Source organism: Peromyscus maniculatus, chromosome 16, assembly GCF_049852395.1.
Source record: "Peromyscus maniculatus bairdii isolate BWxNUB_F1_BW_parent chromosome 16, HU_Pman_BW_mat_3.1, whole genome shotgun sequence".
Lineage (NCBI taxonomy): Eukaryota > Metazoa > Chordata > Mammalia > Rodentia > Cricetidae > Peromyscus > Peromyscus maniculatus.
This window is the reverse complement of record NC_134867.1, coordinates 4,751,540-4,765,387: the sequence shown is the minus strand read 5'-3', so window position 1 is coordinate 4,765,387 and position 13,848 is coordinate 4,751,540. Positions and strand designations below refer to the sequence as shown.

Sequence of the window (13,848 nt, the reverse complement as noted above, 5' to 3'; positions counted from 1 at the left end):
ATATGTAAATGTTATATAATATTTATAAAAATATTAGTATATTAAGAAAAATAAATATAACTGAATATGACCAAATAAAACTTTACCCTTGACTTATTTGATTGAAACTGGAAGCTTTTAAAGAAACATCAAACACCTAACAACTTATATATCACAAATGTGAAATGACCTAATGACCATGACAGGGAAGCCATGAATTAAGTAAATGACTAGCTAAAACACCGATGCTCAAACATTATAGTAATTTTGATCTTAATATTCAGTGTTATTTTAGTTTTTTGAAACAGTAATGATATTTACAAAAGCCTTCCCAAAGGAAAATTTACACATTAGATTTTGAGAGATAATTTTGCTTAATTGCTATAATTTTAGAAAATAAAACTTAGCCTTGAAAATACAAATTGTAATTCTCAAGTTTACACATCAATAGTATCGGAGCAGAAGCAGGAACTTTATTATTTAGCTTTCCCTCTCTGAATGCTGTGCTATAGTACCAGCCTCCATTGTCCTGAGTTCATTGCCAACTGAGCATTTGCCTAGGTTCTCTTCTCAGTCATCTATAGTGCTTGGTTACTGAAGTTATAACTCAAACAGAAAAGGTATACAAAAATGAAAAAAATATCAGTCAGAGCATTAAACATGAAGCATGCTATACCCAGCCTGTAGTGTTTTATAATAATAATTGATTAATTTATTATTATAATTATAATTATTGTAATTATAAATAAATACAATATATATAAAGTATAAAGTATTCGCAGAAACCTTGACTTCAAAAAAATTTACCCAATATTTTATATTTACAGTTTTCAAGTACAGTGAGATGGAGAAAAGTAGAGCACCACTCCACATTTTTGTATTTCTCTTACTTAAACTAGAAAAACCAATAAATAAGGATGGCAGGCTTCAGGAGCTTTTCAGTCAGTACAGAAATGGACACTTTTTAAGAAGGTGTTGATCATCACATTCCTGCTAATAGTCTCATCCACACAACTAAGAGGCAGGCTCAGGAAACTTGTGCTGTTAAGTCAAAGCAGCTACATGTACCAACTTTATCATTTTTAACAATGATATTAAAATAACAAATGATTTTCATATTACAGTTACATGAAAAATCTTGATTCTTATCAATTATGATCTTTTTAATTTAAAGCTTTAACATTTTAATAACGTTAACAATTGTATATAAAAGTTGGGTCAAACCAGAACTTGGCTGTAGTTGCCTAAGGATAACCTGATACCTGCTGGTTAATCAGTCCTCCCCTTCCCTATCCTCTGCTGCCCCATTTTCTGAAAACTGCAGTTCTGCTCTTAGCCTCTATCTAAGCAATAGTTACAGCTTCTACACACTAGTGAGATCATTTTTAAAACAAGGGTTACTATTTGCATACATGTAAGAAATGACAGGCTCTCATATCACAACTTTTAAAGTATTTTAATTATAAATTCACAAGTCTGAATATTGAGTCATTTTTTAAGAAAACCTGGGAAGTCTTAAACTCAGTGACACAAAGGTGTGCTGTGTTTCTACATCTTTTAAATTTTAAAACCAGTTCTTCAAACATTGGTGACTGAAATAATTAAAAAGTGAGTATGATCAAAGGCTTCAATCTGCTTATCCAATTTAACAGTCTAACCTACACATGCTTTCAATACAAATTCACAGAGAAAGAAACAATCAAGAAACAGGTAACCATAATCTGCAGAGGTGGCTCTGCTGCTAAGAGTGCTCCCTGCTCTTGCAGAGGAGGAGAATTTAGTATGCAGGACCCACATCAGGTGGCCCCAGGACATCTAACCTGTGATGTGCATAGGTACCTGCACTAACGTTCACAGACCCCCACACACAGAGACATAAATAATATTAAAGAAAAATATTTTTTAAAGAAACAGTTAAGCTGGGCGGTGGTAGTGCACTCAGGAGGCAGATCTCTGTGAGTTTGAGGCCAGCCTGGTCTACAGAGTGAGTTCCAGGACAGGCTCCAAAGCTACACAGAGAAACCCTGTCTCGAAAAAGAAAGAAAGAAAGAAAGAAAGAAAGAAAGAAAGAAAGAAAGAAAGGAAGGAAGGAAGGAAGGAAGGAAGGAAGGAAGGAAGGAAGGAAGGAAGGAAGGAAGGAAGGAAGGAAGGAAGGAAGAACCAGTTAAATACTTATATTTATGTAATAACAACTAATGAAAATAGAGGCCATGAATATAAAGAGAGTAAGGGAGTAAGGAGGGGAATATGGGAGAGTTTAGAGCAGGGAGAGGAAAGGGAGAAATGTTATACTTAATTTATAATCTCAAAAATGAAAGAAACTACTAAAATAAACAAAGCAAAAAGTAAGCTAAAATTTCTCAGTGCATTTTCTACAACATGAAGTTGTTTAAACAGTACTGGTCAGTGTCTCTGGTTGTGGAAAGCATAACTAACTCTGGAGATGCATCTTCTTCTCTACCAATAGTAAGTTCAAGTTCTTGGGATCTTCCTTTCTTTAACCTAAAGGAAGAACTATGTTTTAAAACCTGTAAATTCACTTACTAAAACGAGGTAGAATAATAATTTGTCAAAGTCCAGCCTTAATCTTAAAAGACAGTTCATGGTATTACAGAGGCAGGCTATTATTACCAAATAACAAAAATCCATTAGCTGATTTGGAAGATCAGAGAAGGTCATGAACACAAACATCCTGTTTTGATGTAATGGATGCACACATAAAAGACATGTTTACAAGTCATACAGCACGCCTTATGCATATCACAGGAAACAGAAGCACACCAGGCTTCTAGACAGTGACATAAAAACGACTCCAAAGGGACTACTTACTTGGTTTTACTCACAATTTTAGCTTGAGCTCTAAATAAGTGTACACTTTCCACCTGAAGTGTCTTCCATTGAACATCATCCTAGAACTTCTAACTTTTGAAAACTAAAATGCAGTTGAACTGCTTCCACTGAAAACAGCCGATTAAAAGTGTAGACACTTGTATTTTATTTAGGCATAACTTGTAAAATGTAAATGTTGGAATAAATAGTTGTGTATAATTTCTTAGACTGTTTGTATTGCTAGACTTTTACCAATACATAAATTGTTATAAAAAGTAGGCTTCTGTTACACCAATTCTTCAAAACTCAAAAAGTAATTTAAATAGAAAGCTATGAGAACAGTCTGTTTTAATTTTGGGTTTCTATGAAATGAAATTCACCCAGCTTGAAATGTGGTTTTCTTTTAAAAACTCAAGATCTTTTGTCCTGAAATTTTAAACAAGTAAGTCTGATTTCATCTTACCAGAAATCAAAATGAGCAGTTGAATTTTCTTGTGCCTCTACTTCTTATATTTACAGTTATCTTCTATATTTATTATAGATTTCAGACATATTAGCTATATTTATTTTGTGTTAAAATGATAAGTAAATGTTTGGGGTATCATTTTATATTTTCATGTGAAGGAATGCAGTAATTTACATACAAGTTATACAATAAAAACAATGTGTATGGGAAAATTCATTTTAATTACACAATGAAGGAAATATTCCTACAAATAAAACAAATAAGAAATATCAAACTGTTATGCTATTACTCTTGCTGGAAAACAAAATGGTACAGAATTATGTCTACCATTTAAAGAAAGGCAAATTCAAAATAGTTAAAAAGTGATTTTATGCATGAATTATTACATAAAAAATAATTTTATAAAAATTAAACTTCTTAGAAATGTGTTCAGAAAACCAGTCATCATAGTTAATAGAGAATCAAAAATTCTTTCAAATGTTTGTTTATGTATTTATTTTTATATGTCTGGGTATTCTCTCTGTATGTCTGTATATTTAATGCTTGGTGCCCATGAAGAACAGAAGAGGATTTTGGCCCACCTAGAATCGGAGTTAAACATAGTCCTGAGCCACCATGTAGGTGCCCAGAAATTAACCCAGATCCTCTACAAGAGCAACAAGTGTTTTAACTACTGCAATGTCTCTTCAGCTCTGAGAATCAAAATTGTTTGCTAAGCAGCTTCCTTCGGTTTTAAGGAGCTAAGAGAAGAGAGATCCCTGGCCCTAAAGCAAATGGACAGTGTCTGAGGTTGGCAAACATTTTTGACTGTTTATTTAAACTCAATTGTTACTGGATTCTTAGCATTTATAAAGTCAAAGAAAATATAATCCAAAAATTAATTATACCTACTTATAAATTATTTACTCAGACAAGTGAAACATTTTTATAAAATCTCAAGTTGTCAAGTAAAATATAGGAAAGTGAAGAAAATTTTTATTTCTCACAAGAACTAACATAAATGCAATTAACTCTATCATTATGCTTATAGCAATATTCAATTGTTACTTTGAAAATTACTACACCAATGAGTAGTTATCTGAAAATAAAATTTGTAATTTTAAAATCATTAAAATACAAATTTTTCAGCTTCATCATTCATTTTTATCTAGCCTGCTTTTTGTTTAACTATAAAACATATCAGAAATGTAAGAAAAAATGACATTCAAGAACTTTGGTTTTAAATTATATTTTAGAAGAGATCTCAAAGACATTTTATCACATTTAAATGATATGTACTATTATCATTTCATTATTATCATTAGAGATGAAAATTTAGAGAGTCTATGACTTGCTCATAAATTTCAACTATAAAATTTGAATTCAGATAGGGTTTGTGTATCTTGTTTATTACAGCTCATTCAGATAATTCCTTTTTTTCCTTTGTAAAATCCTGTCGACATGAAGATGACGGAAGAAAAGGAAACTGACAATGGAGCGTTGGAGCTGGGCTACTGAATGGCAGCTTTTTGCTTTTCTTTAACATGCAAAACAATTCACTGCAGATATGTTTTCTTAATAAATATTAACTGGGAAGCTTCACAAGTATTTGCTTTTATTTTAATATTATTAATAAAATCTAAGCTAAAGAAATGATAAATGCACAATAAATTAAAGTATGGGTTTATGTATATATAGATAGATGATAGATGATAGATAGATAGATAGATAGATAGATAGATAGATAGATAGATAGATAGATGATAGATAGATAGATAAGAAATATAGATATAGTTCACAGTAAAATCCAGAACTATGCTCAGTTATGATTAACTGCTGCATCATCTAGCCAGTGACATTTTCCAAGGAAAATGTCGAAATGAAACCTACCTAAATTATCACAATAAATAGGAGGTGTTGATATTAATAAATCAATAATTGTTTAGTCTAACATATTGAATTACCTAGAAACAGTGATATTCCCTATTGTATATATTTACAAATAGTTACAATTAGTTTTATTATTGATTTAGTGATAGAGAGATGATAGCTGCGTTAGACAGATCAGATTAAGAGAAGTATAGATGGAAAATAGGTAGATGCATGATAATTAGTTCGGTGATAGACAGATAGATGATAGACTGATAAATGGAAAGATAGATATATGATAGATTAAGGATAGATAGATGAGAGAGACGAGACAGAGACAGAGACAGAGATTTTTTCCATGAGATATTGTTTAAGGTCCTGAAGATTTTAAAGGGGTAGTGTGAATTAGGTTTTTCTCCTAAAGGAGAGAAAAGTATAATTGGAAATAAGACACCAAGAAATACAAATGAAATAATGTGTTAAGAAGCATAAGAGAGGTGATAGGGTAGGTTCATAAATAAAAAATAGTCATGCTTAATATTTGAGCATGTTTTAATATAAGTAAATCACCTTCCATCTGTCATGATATGGGGAGGAATATTTTAAATGATGTAACGTATAGCTAATTAAGCATAAACTAATATGCAAGTCACATTCTTATTCATTAATATAGGTATTGAAACAACATTCATATCTTACAGAAACAAATTTATGCCAAGTGACCAGATACATTATACCCTACAATGAGGGAGCCTCTCTGGGCAATTTAATGTGTACTCTAACTGCCTGTCCTAAAATGATTGGTAGGATTATTCAAAGAAGAACAAAAGACAATGATCACTGCAGTCAAAAAGAAAGGTATAATAACCCTGGGAACCCAAGAATAATTTAATGTGGTTGGAGGAATGTGCAAACTGGAGAGAAAGTGGGACGCTGCGGCTATGCCAGCGATCTGTGCTGCAGGCTCTTAGGTTCATTTAGAGGCAATTTCGAGTCTGTGTGAGAATCAGTGAATGTGGCCAAATGCTCATCTACTATCAGGACAATCACAGCCCCAGCTACTCTCAATACACATTAGTTTACTTAATTTTTTAAAAGTCGTGTTAAGGTCACAGATTGCAGAGGTTGAATATCTGAAGAGTTTGAGTGACTCAGAGGTTATAACAACCAACTAGGTTTATTTTCAAAATTAAATAACCACACCCCTTGAGATTTAATGAAAAGAAATTGTGTTTTTAATTATTAAGGACAAAGCTCAGGTAAATCAAATGAGGAAACATCTAGAGATAATGACAATACAATACCAATAGTGTCTAGATTCAATTTGTTTTATTTTAATATTAAGATAGACTTACGAGAATCATTACATATGGATGGTTAGACATTCTCACTAGAAAACCCAATATCCTTTCATAAATATAGGATTTATTTTAAAATAACCAAGTATCAGTTATTGGCAAATTATTGAAAATGTTAATTAATGCCTTGATGAGATTGTCCATTGGTTAGTCATTTATATTTGCTTTCAAAGCCATTTTCACATCATCGAAAGAATCACAGTATCGAGTGGACTTGTAAGTAACCAACTCAAATTAACATAACAGAATTTGGCATAGCCATGTAACCAGAAATAGCCAACCTTGATGTTCTTAGGAAATAAGCTGTATGAATGTCTATAGATTTCAAAATTTATGCATTGTTTTGTCAGATATAATAGGGCTATCAAAATATTCATTTGTAAAAGATGACTAAAAGTTGTCACATACTATAATCAAGGAGAATCTTTAACATGTATTCAAATTTCTGGTTTAAGAATGGGTCAACAATTGTAACGTAAATCACTCAAGCCAAGGGAAGATATTTGTCAACTAGAATTTTACAAAAATAGTTTCTGGTATATGTATTCAAAGAATATTATCAGAATGAATTTTACATAGTTTACTGTTTGATATTATATTTTTAAATACCATTTTTTCTAATCTTTGAATTTTAACAATAAACTTCATAAACTTTACCAGTACTAACGAGAATAAAACATCACTCATACATTTACTAAAGACCTAAAAAATATATATTTCTATTAAAAACAAAAAAAACAAGATTATTATATACAGAAAAATAAATAAAGTACGGGAAGTTAGAAAAAATGTTGCTCATTTCATTTCCAAAATTATAAACATACATACAGAGGTGATGTGTGCTATCTTTGTGATTTTCATGATTTTTTTAATATTTATAGAAACAAAGTATATAACTAGAAATATAGAAGCTAAATGATCACAAATTTTTCAACTAGAATAAAAAAGTATCTCTACAAGTGACTAAATATATTAAGGTACAAAGAAAAATTAAATTAACACTTTTGCTGTCGTACATATTTCATAAAGACTTTGAATAGAGTAAGTAAAAGACTCATTAAAAAAAATATGCAACGGCAAACCCATAATATTTGTATATATTTACTAATTCAAAAAATTAGCAATGGTATTTCTAATGCAAGCTAAGATGTGCTAATAAAAATATTAGAGTAATTCTACTGAAGTCAAATGTATTTACTATGCAGCTTTGAAATACTATCTGGGATTGTTTTTGACAAAATATTCTTAGTTTTCTAATACAGTTTCTGATTTTTCTTCCCTCAGTAACTGTATTCCTCCATTAATCTAACAGCAATGAATTTCAAGCAAAAAAAATTCTCCTTATTTAGTTCTAAATAAGATATATCTATGTGTCCTGCACACTGACAAGTAAACATTTTGTCAATAAATTTAAAGACATGAGGATGATCATGAGTTTTTATGAAATATATGAATATATTTCACAAAATATATATTTTAGTTATAGAATGAATGATATGAGACAACAGCCACAGCTCAAAGCATTTCTCATGGTTAGAAATAGAAGAAAAATTGTCACTTGTGTTTTATCATAAGAAAAATAAGTGTTTTAAATCGCAAAAATGTGACATTTACCTTTTCCAATTGAGCGTTTTTTTTGGATTTGTATAAAAACTCTCCCACTGCCACAAACACTGAGAGCACCAAGCCGGCTGCCAGGACAATGAAGATCCCACCGATATTCTGAACCCCGAGGGCACTGGCCTCCTTGCTCTCCTCCTCCGGGCAGCCATTGCCCCTCCACCACTTCTCCTTCATCATGTGCAGCTTGCCCTCCTCCTGCAGCTGAAGAATCGCTATGGTGATTTTGTCTCGATATGGAGAACCTGGGGAAGAAGAATGTATGTTAACTACTTCAAGGAAAACAGAGTTTTACAGTTAAGATCACAAGTGGAGAACAGAGATTTTACAAACGCTTCCAAGCATCCACATTCACTTTCAGTAGTGAAAACAACACAGAAAACACAATAATCAAAAACTTAATAGTATAGCCAATGCAACTCAGCTTTCTAGACTTCTTGTTAGTGTATATTCTTTGTACAGAATGATGGAAATTTAGATTATAAAGTCTGATAAGATATCTTTTTTGTATGACAGAAACCGACTCCATCTGAAAGACAGACCTAGAGTATTGGATAATCAATAAAATAATAAAGAGGAAGTGACTGATGGAAATGATTCAAATAGAAAAGTGTTTAGTTCCTATCAGGAAACAATTCTACACTAAGGCTGGAAAAACTAGGAAAGCTGTGGAGAATTATATCTCTGTATATAAAGCAGTAAGCTAAGGCTGCTATGATTAGCAGGCAAGTGTCAATGGTATTTCCTGCTGTGTGGACATAGGATATTTGTTTTTTTGTTTTGTTTTGTTTTGTTTTGTTTTGTTTTGTTTTGTTTTGTTTTGTTTTGTTTTGTTTTGTTTTGCTGTTTGTTGTCAATAAAATGTCACTGCTTGCTTAGACTTGGGTTATAAAAGTCATTATGGCAATGTCATTTATAATTTCAGGAACCCATAACCTAGTAGTGTTAATAGGACTTAACTGTTATCAATATTCTTTAGTTTGTAGTTTTAGTTTTTAGTTGTATTTCTTTCAGTAGAGACAAGAATATAAACAAAATTTATATTTGTATATATGAGTATATACATATATTAGCAACTGCTTGGTAAGTACAATCTTATTAATAGGATTCCCAGAGCACAGATAGAATTATCAAAACATCCTTCAACATCTCCCATAAAAGACTGGTCCTGTTTATTCCTACCCAGAAGCCTTGTTTCCAAAGTTTCTTCTAAAAACACCATATTTTATGTTCTTTGGGTAAGAGCACAAATTCCCCTATAATGCTTTTCTGCCTAACAGTAAAAAACTTAAACCTTTACATTTTAATTCAGTGCTGTGAATGATGATTTATGTAAATACATTTCTACTTGTAGATCTCTTAATAAAATAAGGGAAAATCTTAGTAATGATCCTGTAATATCCTATTGAAAATGATGGATAGAGTTGGGCAAAGAGGTGTATTGAGCTCCCAGCCCTTGGAAAGAAGAGACAGGCAAATCAGGAATCATGATCATCTCTGGCTAGAAAGTAATTTCAGGGCCAGCCTGAGCTCTGTGACACCTTGTCTGAAATCACTCTGCTAGATCCAGGAAGATAAACACTGCATGTTTTCTGCTATAGATATGTGTGTTTCATTTAAAATACCTACAGATGGTATATAATCATTTAGGAGTGAGGATGAGGGGAGAAATCTTCCAAGGAAGATGAAAAACAATACAGTGTTTTAAAGGCATAAATGGGAAATTAGAAGATGGGGAGTGCATGGGGAGAGAGATGGGAAGGTCAGGGCAGAGAAGAGAGTACAGGGAGGAACAACAAACACTAAAGCCCCTGTAAGCCTACTGCCTTAGAAAATTGATAAAATATGTGCACACATATAAGGGTTTATACGGTTTATAAAAAGTTTATATGGATTATAAAAAGTTATTATCATATAATGTGGCAGCACCCCAACTAAACATTGTATACTATCAAATAAAACTCTTAGTACCAGTAGTTGGCCTCAACTTTTCAAGTTACTGGCTAAAAGGTTCCCATAGACCACCACTAATATCACAGGCCATTTTCAATGTAGTGGGTTACCCACCACAAGTTGACAATAAGGCATTACTGCTAAAAAGTACCACATATTTATGTCATAGAACACTCCCTTTGAATATTTACAAATATAGACAGAAATGAGAAAGGAATGTAATCAATGATAGTAAATAACTGATATTAACTTATTAACTGTCATTGACTTAGTTTAAGTACTTTTAAAGGGAGAGTAATGTGCTGGTTTAAATGAGAATGGTCTCCATAGGCTCATAAATTTGAATACTTGGTTTCCACTTGGCAGAACTATCTACAAAGAATTAGGAGGTGTGGCTTTGTAAGAGAAGGTGTATCACTGAGGGTTCGTTTTGAGACTTCAAAAGCCCACGTTATTTTCAGTTAATTCTCTCTGCCTCATGCTTGTTGATCAAGTTGTAAGACCTCTCTTTTCATTAATTGCTATTACATGCATATATGTATATATTACTAAATATAACTTTCTCAGTCTGTATGATGTAAATATATTCTTAGATAAGGAAATCATGAATTTGAAAGAGAACAAGGGGGAATTTGCAGGATGGTTTTAGAGAGAAAAAGGAAAAGAGAAATGTTGTAATTACATTATAATCTCAAAATAAAAAGAGCTGGATGTGAGGGTGCATGCTTTTAATCCCAGCACCTGGTGGCAAAGACAGCCAGATCTCTAAGTGAGCCAACCTGATGTACAAGTGAGTTCCAGGACAAACAGGGCTACACAGAGAAAGCCTACTTCAAAAAGTCACACATGATAGATAGACAGATGATAGATAGATGATAGATAGATAGATAGATAGATAGATAGATAGATAGATAGATGATAGATAGATAGATAGATAGATAGATAGATAGATAGATAGATAGATAGATAGATAGATAGAAAACTGGAAAAATAAATAAAAATTTAAAAAGACCTTATACTTTAATTTTTTTAAAGATGTAATCTCTAAGATTCTGCATGAGTGTTATGCCTGCTTGCCTGTTGCCTTGCTCCCTGCCATAATGGTCATGGACTGTGTCCCTCTGCAACCATGATCCTCAAACTTAACATTTTCTTCAATAAGCTGTTTTGGTAATGGTGTTTCGTCATAGCAATAGAAAAGAAACTAAGACAAAGACTTCAAATTTCAATTATTACTCCTTGACACACCTCATGATACTCTTTCGGGAGGATTCTACCTGCGATACAAGCTAACGTCAAATGTGCACTTTGAGTCACGGTATCTCAAAGACATACTGAGATCAAAAAACAGGAGTGTCTTCATTCATCTACACAGCCTTGCACTTAGCAACAATGAAATACGTGATGATAATCACAAGCTTAGTTCAAGTACGAATTGCCGAGTATGATGGTTAGTGTCAATTATTAGCTTGAGAGATATAGAATCACTTGGGAGCTGTGCTGTTGAGTCTGCCTGTAGGCTATTATATAGGTTGTGTTAATGTGGGAAGACCCATCTTTTGTGGGTGGCATCCTTCACTGAGTGGGGATCCTGGACTGTAAAGATGGAGAAAGATCGGCTTTTGCATTTATTAGTTTTCTTACTGTGGGTGTGGTATGACCTGGTGCTCCTGCCACCTTGATTGCCCCATCATGGTGACGGACTATACTTTGAACTGTCAGCTAAAATAAACCTTTTCTTTCTTTCTTTTGTCAGCATATTCTATCAAAGTAATGGGGAAATATACTAAAACACAGGCTAGCTCAGCCTATAACTTGGAAGTAAGGAGCTGATGACATTGAAGTTAAGCTTATGGACATGAGGAGTCACATTACTACAAAATTTCTTGCACAAAAGTAGCAAGTTCTCAAGTCCTCACTTTGCAATCCTGACTAGACCAGAAATCATTTATGTAGACCAGATTGACCTCAAATCACAGAGATCCAGTTGCCTCTGCCTCTCAAGTACTGAAAACACAGAAATCAACCTGGCTCTACTTCCCAAGTACACCATGTCCAGCAAGTGGTGTAATTTTCAAAAGTTTCTTTACATTTTATTTATAGTAAATGATAAATGTGTCTACCATAACAAATTCTCTCACATCTGAAAGTGAAACCACCAATGCATAAAGAGCGGATAACCACACATGAATGAAAAAAGACACAGACAAGTGTCTGGGATGCTTCAATGTCTACAGTAACAGATGTCTTTAGTTCCAGATTCATTTAAACTGTCACATACTTTCATCATTTGTGAGATGTGGGTAGATACATCAAGCCTTTTCTTTTAGAAGAAAACAAATATTTCTTGAAGCCAAAATTAATCTCTGAATCTTCATGATGAAAATTCTGGTCACTAGTTTTGTTTGTTTGTTTGTTTGTTTGTTTGTTTGTTTGTTTTTCTGTTCTTTCTCTCCTAGGACATTCCTTAGTTACCACACATATTCTACAGCCTGAAAGGAACATTGTAGTTTTGAAATTATCTCCTTTCAAGTTAACAAAATATATGCTTTTTACCTAGCTTACATAAGAGGGAAGAGAGAGAAGGACAATCCAAGATTCAGGAGGAAGAAAGCATATGTGTACATTTACTCCATGGAATTGTTTTGAACTGTTTAAGATTTGAACTATAAAAATGAACCCTCACAGAAGGTATAGAGACCATTTCAGTCTGTGAACAGACTACCCTAAGCACACCTGAGCTTATCTGAGCTGAGAAGAGAAGGGTTGTGCCTGGTCAGGACATGGATGGTGGACTACCCTAAATGCAATGACAATAAATGTATGCACATAGAAAAATTGCATAATATTAGCAATTTAGCATTTATTCAGCTACAAAGTTATTCATAACATCTCAACTATTAAATTCATATGAAATAACTTTATGTAAACTTATTACTTCATTGAAATATCTTCAAATACTATAGTAAAGCTTTTTAGGAAGAGTACACAGATTACAAATTATATTTTGAGCTAATTTATGAGTATATTATGAGAAATAATTCCTTTCTTCCTCTCTTCCTTCCTCTCGTCCTTCCTCCATCCCTACCTGCCCATTCCTTCTAGCTGTACTTGCCCTTTCCTTAGTCTCCCTTGTTTCTTTTCTTCCCTCTACCTTCTCTTCCCTTCACTGGTCTTCACATCTATCTTTTCCAATCATCTTTTCCTTTTGTTCCTGCCCCTGTATCTTCCTTTATACTGTTCTCTCTGCCTTACCTGTGCATAACTCACAGCATGCATAGTCTATTCCAAAGAATAAGCCTGCAGGACATAATCCATTGCATTTCTTACTATAATAAGGCTCTCTAATTCTCTGTACATTTTTCCTTATACTCTTTCTGTGCATCTTAATGATACAGTAACAATGAGATAAATGGACTTCATATGACTTTAATGCTGGCAGAAGCATACCAATACGAAGGTAGGCTTTCTTCATGACGCCTTCTAATAGCTACTGTGTTTTAATAAAAAAAAAGCCACATTCAGTGCATCTCCCAACAGACCTACTAAATGTTTCTTTATTCATCATGTAGTCAAGGTTGGCCTCTAACTCATAACTCTCCAGCCTTTGTCTGTCTCCCAAATTGCCAAGATCACAGACATGTTTCATCACTCTTTTTCATTTTTCTTTACCTTCAAATTACAATTGGATATTAATTGACTAATTAAAAAGATCAGAAATGAGGTAATTTTTTTCCATAAATTGCTGGGAGTTATCTTTCTGTATGCTGTGAATATGCACTGCTATGATTGGTT

General features: G+C 32.9%; 1 protein-coding gene across 3 annotated transcripts in view; it reads right to left on the bottom strand.

Annotated features, from left to right (window-relative positions):
• The window catches only part of Grik2 (glutamate ionotropic receptor kainate type subunit 2), a 609,237-nt gene that overhangs the window by 6,228 nt on the left and 589,161 nt on the right, over positions 1–13,848 (bottom strand). For all 3 annotated transcript variants that reach the window (XM_006983740.4, XM_016002308.3, XM_006983741.4), the window contains exon 16: positions 8,095–8,345. In XM_006983740.4, the coding sequence (XP_006983802.2) occupies positions 8,095–8,345 (251 nt within the window). The remainder of the gene's footprint in view (positions 1–8,094; positions 8,346–13,848) is intronic.